Source organism: Aulostomus chinensis, chromosome 9 (genome assembly GCF_037954235.1).
Source record: "Aulostomus chinensis isolate RoL2024-O1b breed Wild chromosome 9, RoL_Achi_v1.0, whole genome shotgun sequence".
Lineage (NCBI taxonomy): Eukaryota > Metazoa > Chordata > Actinopteri > Syngnathiformes > Aulostomidae > Aulostomus > Aulostomus chinensis.
The window spans coordinates 22,411,988-22,435,174 of record NC_141328.1 but is presented as its reverse complement, the minus strand read 5'-3'; the positions used below and the strand labels follow the sequence as shown (position 1 = coordinate 22,435,174).

General features: G+C 40.3%; 1 protein-coding gene across 4 annotated transcripts in view; it reads right to left on the bottom strand.

The window, feature by feature from the left end:
* Positions 1-23,187, bottom strand: part of cep104 (centrosomal protein 104) — a 27,080-nt gene extending 3,893 nt beyond the window's left edge. For 2 of the 4 annotated variants that reach the window (XM_086214304.1, XM_086214307.1), the window contains exons 1-20: positions 22,971-23,186; positions 20,473-20,599; positions 20,091-20,264; positions 19,648-19,786; positions 18,622-18,684; positions 16,847-16,923; positions 16,390-16,558; positions 13,977-14,132; positions 13,648-13,866; positions 12,461-12,676; positions 11,894-12,061; positions 10,977-11,150; positions 9,243-9,419; positions 5,837-6,037; positions 4,945-5,040; positions 4,516-4,603; positions 3,636-3,699; positions 2,992-3,100; positions 2,722-2,860; positions 1,831-1,898 (exon numbers count right to left, since the gene is read on the bottom strand). In XM_086214304.1, the coding sequence (XP_086070430.1) occupies positions 1,831-1,898; positions 2,722-2,860; positions 2,992-3,100; positions 3,636-3,699; positions 4,516-4,603; positions 4,945-5,040; positions 5,837-6,037; positions 9,243-9,419; positions 10,977-11,150; positions 11,894-12,061; positions 12,461-12,676; positions 13,648-13,866; positions 13,977-14,132; positions 16,390-16,558; positions 16,847-16,923; positions 18,622-18,684; positions 19,648-19,786; positions 20,091-20,264; positions 20,473-20,585 (2,610 nt within the window). In that variant the 5' untranslated portion in view covers positions 20,586-20,599; positions 22,971-23,186. The other 2 variants (XM_086214305.1, XM_086214306.1) reach the window with 2 other exon arrangements.

The window sequence follows — 23,187 nt, the reverse complement described above, 5'->3', positions numbered from 1 at the left end:
AGAGTGTGAGAGGACACATGTAAAATACCAGATTTGGAATCAGTGAAATTGTATCTCTTCATATCTGACCGTACTCAGACAGTACGTAGTTAGCATCCAGCGATAATGTCCGATGGATAAAGAACTACTGTGTACATGACCTCTTTTACAAGAGACATTATGTCATTCTGTAAACTCTGTGTAGCTTCCACTGCTGCAAGCGATTCAAGTGATGAATCATCAAATCATTAATTGTTTCGTACAAGCAGGCAAAAGAATACACCAACTGACATACAACGTATAAAACAAAGAAAAGTAGGAGATGTGATTTGATTTATAAATGCCACAATCATACTGTTTAGATCATCAAAAACAAAATATTTTCAAGAAGCATTAAATAATAAATGACCAGCTATTAAACTTTCATTCCAATCACAGGGTTTCAAAAAGGTCTTGTGCTGTTTTGGCAATAGTTCCCAGAGACCAGAGTGGGTCATTTGTGTGCCTCCCTCCTGCCTCGGAAGGGCAAGTGGTCAAAACTTCATTCCCCGTTATCCACAATCGCCATGGCCAGCACACAAGCACCATCATTTAACCAATTTGCTTATCTTCCTTCTGTCACTGACAGTGACCCCAACATTTAACTGGAATGATCTCTGTCCAATGAACCTGCAACGTGTCACACTGAAGGTTCGGAGAGGGAGGAAGAACAAGGAAACTGTCACTAAAAATGTGGACAGAAACTCGGGATTAGTAACTGATTAGCTGAGAAAGAAGAAATAAGATACTTGTTTGCTTAAGAAAGGTAAGATTTCTCTGTGGTTAAATGATATTGAATGCTTTGGTTCGTGTGAGTGCATGCTCCTGTTACTTTTGTTGAATGTTGGAGAGATAGAATGTTGTTCATATAAGTAGGACTGAAAGACACCCGTAAAGGGGTATTTAAACTGTGCCTGGAGTTAAAACATCTCAATGTCTTATCCAGTAAAGCCAATCCGAACGCTTCCATCTTCAGTTCCCCTGAAACTAACAAGTATCTGAAGAATGTAATGGAATTTTCTTCATCTGGGGACAAATGAAGCAGCCCATTAGGAACAAAGGCATCTCCTCCTTTGAAGTCCTTAAAGACCAACAATAGCTGTGTTTACCCCCACACCTGTTTGCTACTTGAGTCCTAGATTACACACTTTCTAGTTCCTGTGTTGATATAAACGAAAACCAGAAACACACACTGCTTGAAGTTCAGCCTTAAAGTCATATGTCACCCAAAAATTGTTATTTACCTTTCAGGGACACATTTTAAGGTGTCTTGATCTCACAAAAGTGTTTTCCCCTATACTAATTTTTGGTGTATCCAGGAAATGGCAGCCATACAGTATACTATTAGCTTGAAGCTAATGGAGACCAAAAACTAACAACTCTCTAACAATGCATCTTCCAGTGTCAGTCTCCATTGGCAACAAACTGGAGTTCTCTAAATTCTGGATTCAAACGATGATATGTAGTCAAGGCTTCACATTAAAGCAACATAGGCAAAATTATTCTGGGCCTGTTGGTCATTGTCCATAATGTCTAACAAATGCCTTAAGGGAAACACAAAGTTAAAGTCTTTTGTCTTTGTCTTTTTCTCCTTTGTTGATCTAATCTAATCTAATCTAATCTAATCTAATCTAATATCTAGAGCATATTTCAGCAGTGAAATATAAAAAAGTCCTTCAGCACATTATGTCTGTCAGCACATCAGATCAGTCTCTTAAATGCAGCAACAATGAAGCAAAAGTGCAGGGATTGGTATGGCTGAGCTGCTACGGCTGAGTCACCCTCATATAAATTGCATGTACAGAATCTCACCTCCTCTCCGTGCATGAAGTTGCTGTGACACAGGGGACAGTGGTTGGAGCCTTTAACCGAGACAGGGGCTGAAACCGAAACACAACACCTTTCAGCTCCCTTTCAAAAATTACAGAAGATAGCCATGAAATACCCAAGACAAAAATAATAACATGTACGAGAAGGGAGCATCTAAATGGAGTAGGAACATTGACAAAAACTCAAACATTATTTATTGTTTGTTAATACACTTAGAAACAGGAGTAGAAAGTGATACACTCACTTCTGTCAATTATTCAAGCAAACATATGGTTGGTTATTTTACATCTACTGTGCAGTACCAGGCTATTTATTGTAAGATTATTGAAAGCAGTTAAGAGCTAAAGTAAACCTGTTTCTAAGAGGAAATGTAACAAGTACATTAAGGTTACATAATGGTGCTAAAAGTATCACAATAGATTTGTTTATGTCACTGTGTATTTAGTTATGTCACAGTACTGAATTACAAAATAAGACAAACTCACCAGATAACATAAATAATAATAATAATAATAATAATAATAATAATAATAATAATAATAATAATAATAATAATAATAATAATAATAATAATTAAAAAAATAAATAATAATAATACATTTAATTTAAAGGCACCTTTCTTGGCACTCAAGGTTGCCGTACAGAGCACATAAGAAAAAAAACACACATCTAAAAACATCAAAACAATAAAGGATAAAAACAACAGAAAGAGGCACAGAGATTTCCATTGAGATGGATACACAGATTTGAACAGATGAGTTTTGAGTTGTGATCTGAAGTGGATGAGTGAGTCAATGTTTCTGAGTAAATGTCATTAAGTTCACGTTGTTATTAAATGTCATTAAGTTATCACGTGGGAGACTGAGAACTCACGGTTGCAGGCGGGACTCTGGCCGTGTCGAGTCAGATCCTCCTTGGCGACTGCCTCGGAGCAGCGAGAACACTGGCTGAACTTGGACCTGCTTTCACATTCACCCAGTAGGTGCTCTGTGAGGCTGGCTATCTCGACTACCTGTGAACACCATGCAGAACTTCACACCAAGGCTTCAAGCTTTATTACCATGGTGGCAATTTAACAGCTGGCCACATGTCGTGCTTTCACAAGATACCATCTCTTTCGAAAAAAAAACAAAAACAACATACCTGTCGACATTCTTCACAACATCGCAGCATCGGACAGTGTTTCCAGTAATGGAGGTCTAATCCATCCTGTGTGAATGACTCATCTGTTTTACCGCAGAATATACACAAGCTGAAAGAGAATTTGTAGTTCATATCAGATCACATCTGACTGAGGAAATGGAATAGCAGCAATACTCATCTGGTGCTGGACCTGACCGGCTCAAGGACGTTCATACACAAGAGAAGAAATTCCCAATATTCCAGTGATTTAGAGAAGGGGTCCACAAAATGTATAATCCCAAACCCCCAAAAGAAAAGAGCCAGACACTCACCACCCCCACTGTGCCTGGATGTGGTCAAATCATTATTAAAATTCCTTTGAAAAACTTTGACAGCACGGTCTACTCAAGTCATACTATTCAAAAAGCACATTTAAAAAAATAACCACAGTTGACCAAAGCTTATATATCAAATTTTGTATGACTGGTATCACTGGATTTACTTTCACTTTCCTTTTCTTGAAAATATTGGGAAGAAATTTCAATTCCAATGCTTAAATTAATTTCAAATGTAACTATCACTTCATCCCTTGTAACAAATATGGCTCTGGCTCCATTTTGAGAGGCCCTGTCTTAGAGGAATACACAATGTTATAGGTGACTTACTTGTCCAGGTAAGTGATAGGTTCTTGGACATCTGCAGTGTGTGTTGTCGTGTTCTGGGGCGATTCTGAAACAAATGGAAATGAAGACATCTGTTACTTGTCAATATTTCAATAATTGGAGAAAAACAAAGATTTGGCAATCATGAGCAGAAAGAAATTAGACAGAAAAACACTTAGATTAAAAAAACTATGAGAATTATGCTCGAGTTACTAATCATGTGGAGTATAACTTTGTTAAAACAGCTCCCCACTGTATTAAACTACATCTATGGGATGGGTTCTTCTTTCTTGTCAGGCTTTGAGGATCAAATGTAATAAACATTTAAGAAACCATGATTGTTAACATAAAATAATCTTAAATTGTTATCAAGAAGTTCTTATATTTCTTTGTGGTGGCTGGTTTTGTGGTGCTGACCAGCTTGGGAATCGATGGGTTCATATCTAGAAAACACTGTTGCCAGGCAACTGATGATAAAACTTGATGCTACGAGGCAATATATCCTCTTTAAAAATTGCCAATAATATGTTTTGTCGACTTGCATTTTAATGCTATTCTGAAGAAGCCGAAAAAGAATCAAAGCATCAAAAGACACCAACTATTATGGGCTCTCCCATTCATGTCAGCGACCTTGTAAGTACCCCCAAAAAAAGCCTTCAAAAAGGTTGTGAAATGGACAGTGGGTCACATGAGCAGGTCACGTCTAGGGGAATTAGTGCTAGCTAGTCTCTTCATTTCTCAAAGGTCTATGTTTTACCTCTTTTTGTCATAAAGAAACATTCTCTTGTGTTTTTAAATGAAGCCTTTTGGTATTTAATGAAAACAAGGAGTGTGAGGAGGCACTGATCTGACTTTGTCTGTTTGTCTTTCTTTGTGCACATACTTGGTTTATCAGCCTTCTGTGCTTCTTTCTCAACATTGAAAGCTTCTTTCTCGATCAGTTGTCCTTCAGGGCTTTCATCGCTTCTCTCCTTAGAAACAGACAGACAAATGTCACAAAGGTGCATTTCGAAAAGAAATGTGATCATATTAACAAGGAAAGCTCTACACAAAATTAGCCATCACTAAATAATGGAACAACTATTTGAACTAAGAAAACACACCAGTGTTGTTAATACACCTAAATGAGTTTCGGAGCACCAACTGAATAAAAATTCTTGTAAGTTGTGATGTAATGACATTCATGTCCCTGTTTTTTTTTTTTTTCTATTGTTTTTTAATGTCATGCTGCTCAGTTGTGCCGTACTTTAATTGCCCCTCGGGGATAAATAAAGACATCTGAATCTGAATCTGAAATGACGACATCACCTACTGTGATCTCTTTTAAGGCAGCCAGCTGCTCCTGAAGTGAGTGGATCTCCTCCTTCTCCCTCTGACCTTCCTGTTGACGACCGCCCTTCTTTATAGTCTGTGTGAAAAGTGACAAACAATTACTCTCATCAAAGTCAGTTTGTCATCCATCAATTCCTCTCTTATCGCTCTTTTCTTCTCTCTCTCCACTTCATTCACTAGTACCATAATTTCAGTATCAGGACAATGTTTCTCGCCACTCAGTGCAGGGAAGTGGTGTGGCAATGTTGCTGATGGCTCATGCAGGAGACATTTTGTCGGTGGAGTGGTGCTCGTCAGCATGGCCATTACGTAATGGGAAGGTTAAGTCTCTCATAAGGCCAGTACAATTACACTTTGCGTGGTGACTCACTACCTTTTACACTAAACAATCTCCCACAACTTTTGAAACACAAGCTGGATTTGTGATAAATCAACCACATTTTGAGTTCATAAGATGAAATTTTTTTTTACAATATATGATTATTTGGTTATGTACTGTGACTAATGAGTACAAGAAAGACAAGCCCGCCCATGTGAGTAATGAGTTGTCTATGCAACATAGACGTGACTAAATGTAGTCAACCTAAAAAAAAAACAACTAAGCGAGAGAGATGTCTCCCATCTGCCATGTGGAGCAGGTTCCTCGTCCACCTGCCAGCTGTTCCTCAGTGACTACAATTTGTATGTAAAGAACAGTGGGACCATATGCTTGGGCAGCAGTTTCATTTCCTAATGGACAAGGTATAAGCATTCGATATTGTACATGTTTGTTTTGTTGTATTTAGAAGTCATCATTTATTCTAACATCCCCTTTTTTTATTGAAAATGATATAAGCAGGAGAATGTATTAGCAGAGGAGAAAAGTTTCTTGCCTGAGTCTCCACCAGCTTTCCGTCCATCTTGGCAAAGCTATCAAACAGTGTTTTATGAAGGAAGTTCTTTCGCGTGGCAGCATTGTTGGGTGGTAGGTATCTGAGCACTGCATTTCTGTGCTGGTTGTACATGGACAAGATGATGCGTGCTGCCACCTCTCGAACCGAAGACGAACTGTGCTCCAACGCCGCTGTACAAAACTAATAGAGAGGTATGATATATGGTTACTGAGCAGTTCTGCGATCACGTGAGAACACTGATTGCATAAGTGGATCTGCACATTCAAAAATATGCCAGTTTCAGAGTTGTTCTGACGAAATGATCAAAGGCACGTTTTTTTTCCCTCAACATAAAAGTTGTTTGGAAAGATACGTTCGAATCTGAATGATAAACAGAAGAAAACTAAAAACATCTTCCATTCAATGAATGCAAAATAAGACACACATCCTTGGGTGGTGGACTGAAAAAATGATCAAGTGAAGAGAGAAGAGATATCAAATGAAGAGAGATAAATATTAACACATATTAAAACAAATATTAACAGCTCTCTCTCTCCAAACTCCTGAGATAGGGCAAGAGACTGACCTTATTTTCAATCATGTCTTTGGAGGCAATATTGATGCCATCTGTGACCAGAAACTTGAGTGGAATACCATAACAGGGGGAGTCCCCCAGGGTTCAATTGCTGGATCTCTACTTTTTAGCCTTTCACAGATTTTTAAATGAAAACCAGGATTACTGAGCCAATTATTTTAATCCTTAATTTGGTGGTGTTCACATCCATCCATTTATTTTCTACCGCTTATCCTGTTAAGGGTCACAGGGGGGCAGGAGCCTATCCCAGCAGCCTTTGGCAAGAGGCGGGGTTCACCCTGGACGGGTCACCAGTCCATAGCAGGGCCAACACATAGAGACAGACACCCATTCACACTCACAAACCTACGGTCAATTTAGAGTATCAATTGATTGACTCTCTTGATGTCTTTGGACTGTGGGAGGAAGCCGGAGGACCTGGAGAGAACCCACGCAAGCACAAGGAGATGCAAACTCCACACAGAAAGATTCCATGTTCCAGGCAGGGGCTTGAACCCAGAGCCTTCTTGCTGTGAGGTGACAGTGCTAACCACTGTACCATTGTACTCTTTTACTGAGGTTTCGATGGTGTTCCATGACTGTAACTTCAGTAGTTTGTTTAATTGATTTTAAAATGACTCGACAATTTTATTTGTCTGCATTTTGGCCTGGAAAGGTATGTTTTAACTGGTTTTCAAAGTTCATATTCAATTGCCTTGACTTACCTACCCTATATAAGAGAAACACATCAGGACAAAGTCTATTGTCAGGGCTGTAAACAAGTTCAGTTCCTCAAAAATATCAGTTTCATAAAGAGGTGTTTTTTCAATCAGTCTTGATGCTCAACCTACTTGAGTGAGTCGTTCGATAGAAATGCGCATCATGATGTGATAAGAGACCATTATGCAATATAATCTCTGTGAAGAGGGTCATAACACAATGGTAACCCCACCAACAGAGAGCATTAACATCCACAGATAAACATTGCAGCAGGCCGCCCTTCCCTCACACAAAAGACTCAAGGACAGGCAGCCATTACTCTCTGTTGTCTCTAACAACCACTTCTCGTTTTAATTACAGGAAATTCAGTCACCTCCTTTTTTTCATGTAAGTAGAGCTGATTACCAAGGTAACAGCAGAAGGAAAAGGAAAAATGTTCAAACCACAGCTTTGGTTAGTACGCAATAGCTTGTCACATGAGCTCACTGAGGCCATGAAAACAGATACTAGCATTGTGTTTTAACTGTGAATTTAAGACTTCAGCCTGTCAGCTACTGCGTTGATAGAGTGTGTAGGGGTGTACACAATACAAGTATTTAAAATTTGTAGTTACACAACTGGAAGAAGGAACTGTAGCTCTTTTGTTTAAAAAAAACACACCAGTACTAATGGTTCCATCAGTGTATCAATACTTACTGTATGTATCCTTATGTATTGCAACACACACACACACACACTTGCGCCAGACACACGCACGCAAGCTGTTCCTGTATATAATGTTTACTGAGCACATCAAGATGCCAACCCTCAATCTTCTTTAAGTTCTAACTCAAAAATACTTTGTTTATTTTTCATTTTTATTCAACCTTTCTTCATAATCTCCCTATTTATTACTATTTTCATGCAACAGTAACAGACCAGTCCAAATCAATGCTCATTAGCCTAAACAGAGAAATATCAAGAATCTAAAACACCTTTGGATGAAAAAAGACATTTGTACTAACAACTATATTTGTATTTCAGTTGTTACTCTGGTGGCTGATGAACTTCAGTGAAGTAAAGGACCTATAAATTCCAGGGCTTCGCAGGTATCTCAACAGCAACATCAATAACCACAAGGAAACTAGGGGGTAGATTTGTCATCTAGACTTTAACCTGGTATGTTGTTTGTCATGATACTGTCTATTGTGGCAGGAGAGAAGGCAAGCCCCCTGTCACATCTCAATCCAGGCTGGAAATGTTTCCCAAGCACATTTGGGAGGCATCCAGCACAAAAGCGCTGAGCAAGGCATGCGCAAACATGCAAACACAGGCCACCCGTGTGGTTTTGGCTTCAGAAGGCGGTGAAGAACTCAGAGGACAAACCCAACACTTTGGCCTCAATGATAAAAGCTATGCAGATTGGGGGGTTGGGGGGTTGGGGTTGGGGGGTTTGTGAGGGCAAAGGCCTGCCCAGCCCACTGAACACTTGGATAGTTTTCACATTGATATTAGGTCACTCCTGGAAGCCAAGAAGCGAGCTGGGGATGAAAAGTGAGTGCCAAAGGTGACAAAATTGACTAAGACTTACCAGGGAGGAACTGCTGCCTTCAGTAAGTCGGGTTGTTATTAATGTGACGTAAGTAATGGAAAAACAGCTTGATAGATGTGTTCTTCTGATTTTGATGACCACATGACTGTGGCCCGTGATTGAGGAGACATCTGAATATAACAGTGGTCCCCAACATTTTTACTAAAGAAACTTGTTAGACAGCAGATGCAACAGTGACATTTTTGCTCTGCCACTATTTCAAAACTTTTATAAGATTTTAAATTTTTACTGTTAAATCAATTTCAGCATCACGAGTCACTGGCGTGTCATTTTTTTTCAAACTAATATTCACGGTCTCTTGTTAAGATGAAAGGGACCGCGGCAAGTTTTCCTTTCTGGTGTGAATTAAAAGATTTATTGCCGGGATCATGAGGTAAGTGACTTGTGACCTTGAGCTAACAAGTTTAAAAAGATAATCAGGACCAAGGCTATTGTTGGCATTTGTTTCAGTGAATTCTAATCGATTGAGGAAGTCATTGCGAATGGTTAAGTTTAGATCTTAAATGTTTTAGGTCTTTTACCGTCATGACATTAACTGGGGTGAATCCAGAGTTCTCTGTGCCCAGTTCCACCAGCAGCTTCTCCAGCAGCTCAACTCGACTCTGAGCCAGACGAGATGAGAAGTTGGATTTGAAAGGCTTCACCAGTTCACCAGGGATCACCTGCAGAGTGCGTACGTCCTTCAGCACAGCAATTTCCTAAACGGGAAACATGACAGAGAGGCAATAAAGATTAGGTCATGCAGCATCTTTATTACTCTACCTTTTAATTAGGCCACGTGTAAGCTGTGAACCCTGAGAAATACCATCAGTACAACACTACACATAGTGATTTGTCAATCAACACAAGCATCTGGCAGAGAGACGGAAGTCATGATGGAATAAATGACAAGTGTATGATTAGAGTACGATGGAAGAGGCTTCTAGGAAAAACTTCTCTCAGCTGTTTGGTATTTGAGCCCCATCAAGTGAGTGTTAGACACATGTGACACGCACAAACAAGCCTCCTGACAAAGAAACCATCCTTATTTTACAGAGATATTCAGTACTACACACATCCAGAAGGGTGGGCTGCTTATTTGGTACTGACTCATGGTGTTGGACTGCAGAACTGTCACCTAAATTGAACTCTTTCACAGTAGCTACTGGAGTTCAGAGAGACATCCTCCCTTTTACTCTGTGAGAGAGTACGTATTAACCCATGCACAGTTAGATACTGATATCGTTCCATCTGCCATAACAGTAACACCTTGCGGTGTCACACATCAGCATATCCAGAGATTCCCTCCAGTGATAAATTGTGCCAGCATCTAAATCTGAGTTGTAGATAAGGGCTAAAAGCAGACTAAACATCTCAGGGTGACTACAATATGGGGTGTATTTGAAAGCAAAAGCAGTGAACGACAACACCCCAGACATTCTCAAACTGTCTTGTAAATAACGCTACAGTGAAGGTCCATTTTAGTGCAAAAAGAATCATCACATGAAAGGATTTTCAAACATGACTTGATTACAATCAATTTAACAGTTTGTAGACGATAATGTGTGGAATGTCTGAATCAAAGAAAGGGCAAAATTATTATTGGTGCAGTGGAACGAGCACACAACATGTGACATTCCGTTCACACAAGTAGCTCAAACAAGAACCTTTTGAACAAAATTGTTTTTGCTACACACCATCTAAGTGTCTTTCTGCCTTTCAACGAGGTCAACTCACAAACAGTACTGGCTAGATCATGTTCTAAAAGAAACTTATTTGTTTAATGTGGCCATTTTGTGACTTCCCTGGTAGCACACGAGTGTTTACTTTGGCTGCATCTTTTGTTGTGTAGTTTCATGATTAATAAAACTGCTGCCTCACTCAAATACACACATACAAGCACGCATGGGTTATCTTTCCAAAGTTTACCTTTGGTGGGAAGTTAGACTGAGTAATTCTGTAATTCGGTGCTGTTCCGTGTGTTCTGTAAATAACACACCGTTTTCAGTCATTGTTTTAAAGGCATACGTATGGGGTGGTGTCCATCAGTTTTACTTCCTTGAGAGATAACAAAAAAAATGCATGTATTGTTTAGCCGTTGTTGTAATATATGTTTGAAACCCCATCAAAAACCCAGCTGCAGGTCAGTATCAAAATTTGTATTATTCCTGTATGCTTATGGAGCCACTGTCATTTCCTGCTTGATGTTTAATAAACTACTGTTAACTATTATACCAATATCAAATTTTGCATGTCAGTACTGTGCATTATGATACCTGAATGAAGGCGGTTGCAGTGACACGAAGGCGGTTGGCTGAATCTCCAGTCCTGGCCAGCAGGTTGAGCCAGGTCTGCTCTAAGCAGTGGGCCTGTTCAGCCCGACCCAAACCCAGTCCTAGGATCAGCTGGCTCAACATGAGCCGCAGCAACTTCAAGGAGGTCTGGAAAACCTGAGGACAGACAGTGAACATTTTGCTCAAAACGTGGTGGAAAAACTAGCACCAGAGTGACATTAATTAGCAAAGACTTGGCAATACTCAGTTTGACTTTTTTTTTAGGATGCAGGCGGAGAATGGAAATGGAACCTTTTGGAGCCAGGTTTACGTATTTGTACATGCTAGCAAGCTCATCAGAAATACCCACCAGATGGTGCAAGCCAAAGATGCCAACTAACTGCTTCTTAAAAGTAAAATGAGCTGGTGCACTGACAATATTTGTGTACTTTGGAGAGACATTATTAACACCCTGAGCTACATTCATACCCAGAATATAATTACAAGACATGCCAACCACTGAGTTAAACTGAGGCCCACCTGAGGAGCAGTAAACCCACAGTTAACACCTTAATGGAGAATTCTCTGTCTATGTAAGGCTGCAAAAACAAATCTTTCAAATTATTGCGGTGCTACTATATAAGGGTCAACAATTTTCTGAGAGGGGTTACAAGGCAATCTCTGTAAAAACTGTTTTCTGAAGGAAGTTAGAGAGACCTGGGTTTGCACGTGACACAGGGAGAACATTGTTAAGTGTGTCTGTTTCTGTGTGTGTTTGTGTTTTAATAACATGAGCAATAGCTCTGCATGTAACAGTAATCCAGAGAACATGATTGGTGGATGTCTTTGAATTAAAAATATCCATAACGCTGGAGCAGCCTCTGTTGAATGAACCTGGAAATTCACAGCAAAATACTCACAGACGAGACTTTATCCAGGAGGGCCTTCTTGACTAAGAAGACTGCCCCTCTGACCATGTTTCTCAGCTCCTCTTTAGGAGTACTGGGGGACATCTCCAGAAGCCTCTTGTGCACAGCCAGGAGTGCATCCTCTCGGAAAAACCAGCTTTTGGAATATGCCCTTGCTACCTGGAGGCCAAGCAGAGAAAAACTGTAGTGTCAGTTCCACAAGAACACTGCATATGCATTGATTTATTTTGACTTACGATGAAATACACTGGCTTATACTAATAAACCCACAAACATCTAGCCACTCACCTTTCATAGCAAACACAAGGGAGTTAAAAAGTATCTCAGCATCTTGCAACCAAAGGGACAGATATTTTTCTCTGGAATTGGGTGACGATTAGATTCATAAGATGACAAAATATTTATTAGTTTTAGACAGAGTTTTACACGTCATTCTTTTTTAGCTTTGGTGCAGAATCAGGCTGTATAAGTGACATCTGTGACATCAAAACTAGTTTGGAACCAATCTTGATCAAAAATAAAACTTTTAATTAGTTTGCCTAATTTTCTTTTTCTTACCAGGCTTTCTCCATAGACCTCTATAGAAAGGCCAGCCTCTCTCTGGGCCCTCTCTGTCAGGGGTTCTGGTTCTCCACTCATCTCAGAGCTACGTGGACTTCTTTGGACATCAGACAGGGGGGAGAGCTCCATTGCACAGCTTTGGATGTCCTCCACTGGGGGGTCTTTCCTCTGGAGGGTTGGAAGAAGCTTCTCATCATGGAGCGTACCAGTGACCTAACAGGACAAAAATGGTGGCGTTTAAAACACAAATCGCCTAATACGATAACTGTTCACTGAGGGTTCCATTGAAAATTTAGATTCTAAGGTTTAAAGTGGCTGAGAAAACAAATTCATATTTTTCAGCTGGAAAAGGATGTCCTTTCTTAGAAAGAACATATTATCTTCACCTTCATTTAATAAGTCAATAGATTGATCCTTCCCCATTATGATGGCGATAACTGTTTCATCTCCTCCACCAAGACCAAAGCACCACCTAATCAGCCCTGTCTCCTCTACCCAAGGGGCAAATGGCACCCCGAAGCCTCGGTCTCAAATCCAGGTTGGCAGCAACTGGAGTCAGCCAACTGTTGCACGCTTTTAATTAAATGGTGAAACTTGAACCTGCAAGAAGGCTGGGCTCAGGAGGTGGGAAGTAAAGCATAAAAGTCCCTTCCCCCATAGTCTCCCCACCTGACCCATGTATCAGCGCCAGAGAGGCTAAAGGATGGAGGTGTGTCTCGAGAGATAGAGAAACCTGTCCATCATCATCAAGCACTTGATAACTCTGGTCCAGACTGAAATATCTCAAAAACTATCTAAAGTTTTATAGACATTCGTGGTCAACAGAGGTTGGACTCAACCTGACGCATTTTCATTCAAATATACCAACTATCATTGCAATTGTAATTTAATGTATAAATAGCACCAAGTAAAGAAACCTGCTTTTAAATGATGCCCTGAGTTTACATCCAACACCACCAAGAAGTCAAAATTTCTACTTCTTCATTCATATACCTCAGTAACTATGAGACTAGGCCAGGTTAGGATACCATGGTGGCTTAAAGCATCACTGTGTCTCTAACACAGAGCCGCGAGCATGGCTGTGAACTCTCAGGCTTGTCTTGTCTAATCTGCTGGTGTTGGACAGGATGACAAGTATCCACCATGTGTTGAACCAACACACTGTTTGATAAAGCGGCGCTTACGTCAATCTTTGGTAGAGCAGAGGAGGTGCACGGTGTGTCAGATTGGCTGCTCTGTTTAGGCACAACAGTGTTGGTGTCTGACAGTTGGTTCTGTGGAGTGTGAGACTTCTTTGCTTTCCCAAACGTGTCATGGGACTTGGCAGGGAGTGATGGGCGACCCAAAGAAGGCAGATGGGAGGAGGGATCCTTGGCTGGGGTTGAATCTGTTGCTCTTGTGATCTGGTAATGAAGACAAAAACCATTAGGCATTTTTCCCCCACCAAATAAAAAGATTTGCTCAAATGTTTTGTACACTGGTAAAGTAAAACTATCCGTGGTTGATGACTGACCATTGATATGTCCAGCAGGTTGTGGACCTCCAGTTGCTGATAGACAGTCTTGCGATACTCCTCCATCTGATCCTTCTTCTTCTTAGCAAGGTCGTAGTCCTCCTTCTCAATTGCGCATCGCTTCTCCACATCGTATCGAGCCAAACGCTCCCCCACCTAGAAGAGTCCAGTGACAAGGCCAACACTGTGACATCTGTAGTCAGAGACAGATCACGATCTCTTCTACCTGTGGAACATATTTTGGTCATCTCCTTGTGTATGGTTTCGTCTGCTATGTTTTTCCGTCCTTCTTGAGATTTGGAAAGATGATGGTGTCAAATGCTTTAAACGGTTTCACTGAAAAGAAACTGAATGAGTAAAGAGAAGCGACTTGTTTTAAAACAATAAGCTATCACTGTTATAGGTGGTAGAATGATTAAAAAAGATTAAAAACAATTTCCAGTGTAAAAATGCTATTCACTTTTTTCCAGCTGATTTGCAAGCCACTGAAATTATCTTATGACCCCTGTGGAATCTTGACCCCACTGAGAACAGCTTCCAGTTTAATGGACTAGTTGCTTTGAGAGGAAATTCCATTAAATGAACGAGGCTTCTCAACAGGTATCAAAGGAGCAGCACCCTAGCAAGTCACTTTTGTGATGCCTGGCCCCCTACTGGGTAAGCCCCAACACGTCTTCCATACTAAGATAAAGCGAGTGAGAGCGTGAGTAAAGTGCAAGAAATACTACTTGTCAATACCCTCCTCTCCTCTGACATCCTGCTGACAAGGGCAGCAGCTTTGTCTGTGACGCTAAGACACCCCGCTAACAAGATGTGTGTTATCTGGTTACAGAAGGACTTGGGGTCAGAGAAAAGGAGGCGGATGGAGAGACACCACCCGAGACCCGTCAGTGCAGCTGCTGAACCTATTAAGAATTCATGGTTAGCATGGCAACATTGTCTACAAAGGGGGTCAGTAACAGGAATCTGAGCAATGTTTAACAAGTACTGTTACTGGCAATGATGAGATGACACACGGTATGTGTAAAAGACAAACGACAAGCTTTCAGAGTTAATATTTACATGTCAAATACTGTCATCAGGATTATGTGGCATGAGTGGATGATGACATCTAAACATTCACTCTTCCTGAGCAATTAACTCACAATACAATACGGTCACAATACTTTGCCTTTGATAGTATCACAATACAACAACTCTGCCATCAATTACTGCATAACTTTCTGTAAAATTCAAGACAAATTACTTTGGAATACAAAAAACATGAATTATGTGTTTGTTTACTGCATTATCGTTCCAAATTCATCTAAGATTAAATAACTGTAGGTCTTAATCTAATGCAGGGGTCACCAACGTGGTGCCCGTGAGCACCGGGTCGCCCACAAGGACCACATGAGTCGCCCGCGGGCCTGTTCTAAAAATAGCTCACCACAGCGCCACGCACTAGTGAGCTGCATCTATTTTTTTGTTTCTATTTTTTAATCACACTTTCATTGGTGTGAATTTGAAAATGACAACAGGCCTGTCCCAGATTTATCTATGTATAAACGGGTTTTTATATAAAGAGGTAAAAAAACAAATTTTGTATGTATACAATCTCTATATGTGTGTCAAAATGGTAGCCCTTCGCATTAATTGGTACCCAAGGAGCAGCTCTCCGCTTCACAAAGGTTGGTGACCCCTGATCTAATGCATCTTTAACACAAACTCTTCCAAAAAAAAAAAATCACCTGTCAAAATGGTGAAAGGGAAATTAATAATGGACATTTGGGGGCATAGCTGGCATTGGTAGTCTGCAGGTGTTTTGAATGCTCTCCCAAAAGTACTCCATGGTATCTGTGCCTCGGGTTATTTATGGTAGTGTATTTCCCTGCTGTGCAACATGTTTTGCATAAACCGATAAATAACCAAAGGTTATTCCACGTCATCCCTTTATGAATGTTTGCTGACGGGATGTAAATGTCTTCACTGTCTTGTCTTGGAAGAAATGAACAGTAAAGACAGGAGGGAGGCACAGGTCTTATTTGAGTGAGGGAGCAGGGGTCAAGTCACACACTCAGAGAAAGAATGCATTAACAAACACATATAATTTGAATGCAATAACAATGGCTACGTACATAAACGACAATATTCCAATATTGACAAGATTGTGACAACACTCTGAATCAGACATTGTCATTTAAACAGCATTTTATAGTTAGTAAATAGTAGTAACTTAATATTTTGACGGCCTTTTTCTGGACTTGTCCTCAGGCCCCGTACACCTAGCAAAGACACTGACATGTTTTCCCTGTGCAGCCTGGTATTTGAAGGGTATATTGCTCAACCATGTGACCAAATATCGGTTGTTGCATTATTAGTGCATTATTAATGTGTTGCAGCCACACTGTCGGACTCAGAGTAGCAATAGTACCTTTTGGAGATCTGCGATGGCTTGCTTCAGGTTCTTTGCCTGCTCGTACTTCTCCTGGCGAACCATGTCCTGCTTCTTTTGGTCAAGGAGGCGGATAATGTGGGCCACCTCAGGGTCCTGGTACATGTCAAAGGCCAGGTCATCCAAGGGAGATATGGACTCGCATTTGCTGAATACAAGACAGGACACACATGGTGTTCATAGATGCGACAAGAAGCAATAAAAGAAACTGAAGAATATGTCTTTAGACACAAGGATACAACACTTTCATAACTGACTTTGATGCACTTGTGATATGAGGTATATAGAAAGATCTTTGCTCAGATCACCACCTGCATTGTCTTCAATAGCGAGTGACCTTGAGTGCCTTATTGGTTGTCTTCCAGAATGAATGACTTTGTTCAACAGTGTTATTGTCACAAGACAAAGACACCAGGGTTCAATGGCCTAATCTCACCCCATGAGGGTCGTGTCCAAGGCCACTTCCTGCTGGGTACTGTTGAGGTAGTGTTCGATCAGCTGCTCTCTGCTTGGCTGGGGGTAAACAGATGGACAAATTACACACACACACACACACACACACACACACACACACACACACACACACACACACACACACACACACACACACACCAGCCCTGCTGTATCACTTGCTAAGGAAGACTTTCCACTGACCATCGATCTCAAACGCTGTTGTCTTTAAACTTAAAACTTTAATCTGAAACGAACCATAGACATTTTTCCTTACCTAAAATAGATCATTAAGTAGAATTACTTCCCTTAATCATCCTTGGTTTTAACAGTGGTACACAAACAGTCAGTCATAATCTTTTTTGATACCCCTATCACATGAGATATTTCTTAAAGTACTTCATGAACGCAAAACAAGTACTCATATCATCATAATATGAAGGAAATAGCTACAAACAATACTGCAAACAAACATGACAAAGGAATAGAACTCAAAGAAAGATGTAAAAAAAAAAAAAAAACAGAAGTGAAAATGGTATTTAGTCGTATTGGTTTTTGCTCATAATTATGCCCACAACCTATGGAACACACTGCCCATAGATATCAGGGAAGCCAGCTCGCTAGACATCTTCAAAAGAAAGTTTAAAACATATCTGTTTACCCCAGCATTTGAACCTTACACTTTCTCTCTGCTGCACTCTGTTAATGACTGTTGTTCTAGCTGCACTTTTATCTATGTCCTTCATTTTGCTTTTACTCATCTTTATTTTATTGTTACGTATTTTATTTCACTATTAGTTCTTTTTCTTCATGACTGTGATAATACACTGTTCTGACTGATCATACATGATCTTTTATACTATCTTTTCATTTTTATTATTTACCTGATTTTATTATCATGCTTCTTTATGCTTTTATAAGGCTTTTAAAGCATTTTAATCTCTTTCCATAAAGCACTTTGAACTGCCTTTCTTGTATGAAAGACGCTATACAGATAAAGTTTATTACTATTACTGCTATTACCATTATTATTATTATTAAATATATCAAAACCTGAACAGAATAATTAAATACCCCTAGAAGTCAGTCCACAACCGTAACACAGACGAGAGAACAAGATCTTGCTGACCCTCCAGGCGAGCTAGCTCACCGCTGTGGTGGAGGTGCTTAGTAGGATAAGCGGAGCAACAATGCACGGCCTGTTCACTGGAATCTGTGCGGGAGTGTGTCAGTGTCTTTCCGTGTCACCGTCAGTGTGTGTGTGTGTGTGTGTGTGTGTTTTAAGGTGCTCTCTCTCTCTCTCTCCAGGAGCTGTCTGTCTACAGAACTATCTGATTACACTGCTAACTAAAGGGCTCCTGTGTGATTACATACTACCCTCCCCGTGTGTCTCATTACTACATTCCTGACACATACACACAATTCAAGCATCCATACATGCTTATATTGTGTATTTATACTACTTAAAAAAACAGTCTCAAACCATCCTTTCTATTTTAACAAAACTCCTAAAATACTACCACTTTGCACAATCCAGTTTGTTTTTTATGAAGAATAAATTCATTTGACTCATTTATTTTTTCTGTGGATGGGTTCCATGTAGATGTCGATGGAATAGATAGATGATGAGACATCCATCAAATATTCTCAGAGTGACTGATGATATACGTGTTTCTCTGCAAAATGACAACAATACAACAGCGCCACCCACTGACGCCTAGATGCAAGTTCAGCAATGGTAAATGACGAGTGTTCACTTACAATTGTGTTAAAAGCTTTGGCATCCAAAGAATCTCCCAGAATATTAATGGCAACCAAAGCAACCTGAAACCATAAAGAGATGTTGGTGAGGTGAACGAAACACAGCTGTTAGAGAAAATGAAAATAAAAATAAAAATCAATGTATGCTGGTGATAAATGGGTGAGTAGTGGGAGGTAATAGTTTGAGAAATAGAGATGGAGATATGCTACATTTTTCTTATTTTTGACTGATCTCATGAAAACACCACACACAAAAAAGATTGAAAAGAACAGAGAAGGCTTTGGTCATAAGAGCAAAGTTAGTTGTGGTCTTTTCAATATCAAAAAAAAGAAAAACATCAGTTTTATTCTTTGAGAAAAACTGCAGAGTAACTGGACTTAAGATCAATTTAAGTGGTACAAAAAAAAGAGCTGTAACCATTGGAGTTACTATTGAATATTTCATTCATTCATTCATTCATGCATTCACCATCACATTTGAAAAGAGCAGAAAACTTCTAGTACCTTTTCATGAGAGATTACAGTTGATAGATTGGACATTTTTTCTGTTTGTTACTTAATTTATTAACTAATAATTGAAGCACAGCTACCAATGAAAATAAAGGTCATCAAGCTGTGTGTGACTAGCAAGAGGATACTGGTTCTTTTCTGACACTTTCTGCACACATATCGCACACACAAGGACAATAATATTTATCAAATGTCATTCAAGTGGTTTCATTCTCAAGTTACTGTAGCTACTGACCACATTAACCGTTAAAACAATGTTGCATCATAACAAGGAGATCATCTGACAGAATCAAACATGTGTATACAGCAGGAGAACATTTCAGTTCAGCATTGAGGGAAACTCACCCAGAACATAAAATGACAACACTGAACTTCCTGCTGCTGGCGATAGGTTTCCCTCTGAAAGGCGACACTGACGCCAGCTCAAATTCTATTTGGAGCCAAACTGTGATTCTGACTGCATTTCCAGGCTGTGACGTAGCGGTCTAGGTGTGTCAGTGCCATTTGACGAAGTACCTGATCATAACGATTGTAACGGTTGACGTGGTTCCTGTGGAAGGTTACTCTCAGATACCGTCCGATAGCGTCCACGTGGACTGACTTCAGCTCTCGAGCTTTGAAGCCTGTCTTTTCATTGTCCGACAGAAACACATAACTGGGGGGGAAGAAATACACCAGTGACAAATCCATTACTACATTTGAATATTTGAATTCTCTGATTATATTTTGTACATTTATTTTTCCATACATATCTACCAGTGGGATTACTTGCACACAGATGCATAAAATCAGAAACAGATCAAAACATGAAGCATCATCATCTGGTGCATGAGGAAAAATCCCATCTAAATATTTATTTATTTTCTTATAAACCCAAATCTACTAAACCACATAAACATTATTTTCATTTCTAGCGACCAAACAACACCAAAAGGCAAGAATACAAACTGCACACTCACCCGAGTCTGTGAAGTGGCCCAAGAAACCCTGGGGTGCTGCTTTCAGGAGGGCCGTCTCCAATGTGGAACTCCACCTTGGTTGGAATGAGATACTGGTGAGCCAGAAGCTGCAGCTTCCTCACCCTACTTCTCTCCACCAGCTGGATGGTGAAGTGCTGAGGGTAAGTGCACAGCCTGGGGAGAAGTGGATTCATACAGAGTTGGAGAGCTGTTGAAAAATTCACTCAAATGTGCTATGTTGCTTCAGAGGACATTCAATGTAAAAATAAATAAATAAAAATAGATGGAAGAAGAGATTTCCCTCCATCTTAAGTATAAAATCAAAAGTTGCTATAAATGAACTCGGGACATATTCATGAGACTTAAGTGTCTGTTAATGTACCTGCTGGACCTCCACCCGCTGACCGTGGGGGCATGGACCATGAGCTCCTTCGCACTGAAGTTGTCCTCATGACTGGAAGAGTTGACTACATGGAATCCTATCTTTCTGGGCATCCCTCGACTGGACACTGACAAAACAAAACAAGCTATTTTATATATTCTTTTGATATCTGGATGTTCCGAGAAGACACAGCTGATGATGAATGTGAAGAAATCATTGAGGACAGGTCCAGTTATCAAACCACAAATGTGTCTGTGTCACAGCTGGCCAGATTCACATATTAAGAGATCAATTAACTATACTTTTTTTTTTTGCAAGGTTTAGATGGCACTAAAAAAAAAAAAATTTTTAAGAGAAGCATATATTTCCAAAAAGTAAATAGGGGCAAAAAATAATTCAGTCAAAAATGATTTTCACTGTACAATCCTCTTAAAATTATGATTCTATTACAATCAGGTGATGATAGTAAATAAAGGAAGAACAATAAAAATAATTTTAATTGATTATTTAAACTACATATATACAATTTTGACAAATGAATAAAACATAATTATTTAAGAATTTAATAATACTAGCTATCTTAATTTTGACAACCTTTGCTTGGTGGCAGAAAAATTAAGTTGAATTTTAAAGTCAACCTATGTATGTATTCTCTGGCTTTAAGTAGATTGAAGACCTTGATTTTTTTTGGGGGGGGGGGGCGAACAGGAAAGAGAATATAAAGGTTCCCCTTGAGAACAACTGGATTGGAGGAGAAGCCTGTCGTGCAGACTGACACGTTCTGAGCGGGGAGAGGTGGGGAGAGGCGGGGGTCTTCAGTCAACTGTTAACATTACGCTACAGGCAACATGGACGTGAAAGTTGTCAACGATGCTGCTTCTTATCGGAATTTCCCGGTCCACCTTAAAAAGATGAACAACGCCTGTAGATTCTACAATTCTACAATTCTACAATTTCATTTAGCAGACGCTTTTGTCCAAAGCGACGTACAACACAAGCAAGAATTTAGACTTAATTAAGGAAAAGCCCATAGGAAGCGCCAAAGTGGTTCAGTTGTGATTTGGTCACAGGTACTGCCATCTAGTGGCAGAAGAAGTGTCGTCGCCCCCCCCCCCCCCCCCCCCTTTTTTTTGTTGACAAACATACAACATCACACAACACAGTTAGTGCTACATAATCACTAAGTGCTGGGTCTTGGACCCTCTGACTTATTCTACCCCACAGGACAAAGAGGAGAAGAGTCAGGTTAAGTGCCTAGGTGCTCTCTGAACAATTGAGTCTTCAATTGTCTCTTAAAAGTAGAAGGGGACTCAGCAGAACGCACAGAGTTCGGTAGTTCGTTCCACCATTTGGGAACGACAGAAGAGAAGAGTCTGGCTAGAGATTTGGAGCAGCGCTGGGCTGGAAGCACCAGGCGTCTTTCGCTTGTAGAGCGTAGTGGGCGAGAAGGAGAGCAGACCTGGATCAGGGATTCCAGGTAGGCTGGAGCCGTTCTTGTGATTGTTTTGTAAGCCAAGAGAAGTGCCTTGAATTGATAGAATAATAGATGGCGGTATTGAGTAATTTTCAAACCAATTCAGGGCATAACGACTTCGAAATGTGGTCTGGATGTTAAAACACAACAGGGAAGCTTGTTATTTTCACGAATACAATGCAGTCAGTTTTGAATCGCCTATGGTGTCTCCTGTGATAATTCAGATTTGATTTTTTTGTTCTAGACCAGATTTATGTGGTCAGGATGTGAAAAAGAACAGTGAATCCCCTTTTGTCATCGTTTTACACTAATAGAGCCAAACTTTTTCATATCAAAAAATGTCATACTGTGTCTCAAGGGACTCGTTGGTAATCTAATCTAGTCTAGTGTGGATTCCTCGAAGTGTACTGTTTTTTATCGTTTCTGATTCGGTCTCATTTACATCTTTACAATTTTAGTTCATAAAAACATAATAGGGTCTTCGCCAGAAGTACCTTCAGGCCCAGGCCCTAATTATAAATGACAGACTAACGCAGCACTGTCGCCTCACAGCAAGACAGTTCCGACTTCGAGTCCTGGCTCGGGCACGGGATCTTTCTGTGTGGAGTTTGCATGTTCTCCCCGTGTCTGCGTGGGTTCTCTCCGGGTTCTCCGGCTTCTTCCCACCATCCGAAAAACATGCAATTGGGGACTAGGCTGATTGAATACTCTAAATTGACCGTAGGTATGAATGTGAGTGTGAATGGTTGTTCGTCTCTCCATGTTGGCCCTGCGATGAACTGGCGACCTGTCCACGGTGTACCCCGCCTCTCGTCCGTTGGGTCTTTTAAGGTGACCAGGGCAGATGGTAACTTCAGCTCCGCTTGATACGGTAGCTTTACAGTAGCTACATTCTGAGGGTATTTTGGCCGGCTAAAATCCACATAACTATCCAAACATCCTTCGTGTAACTTGCCTGTATGTCGTTGATGTAGATAACAAAGTAAACAGAGGCTCTCTTTCTCGTATTTCAAAGATATCTTACCACGAACATCACCGTAACGTTGACAGCTCGCTCTAGCGTCTTATCTCCATAACCACTGATGACAACAACCAGCGCGGGCATGCGCAGTGCAAATATGTTTCACCGTTCCGTCGCGAGGGATTGTCGTTGATGTATTTTTTTGTCTTTACCGGTGTAGATAGTTCCGGGCTTGGGGAACGTTTAAAACCAACCTGCAACGAGACTTGCCCATATTATG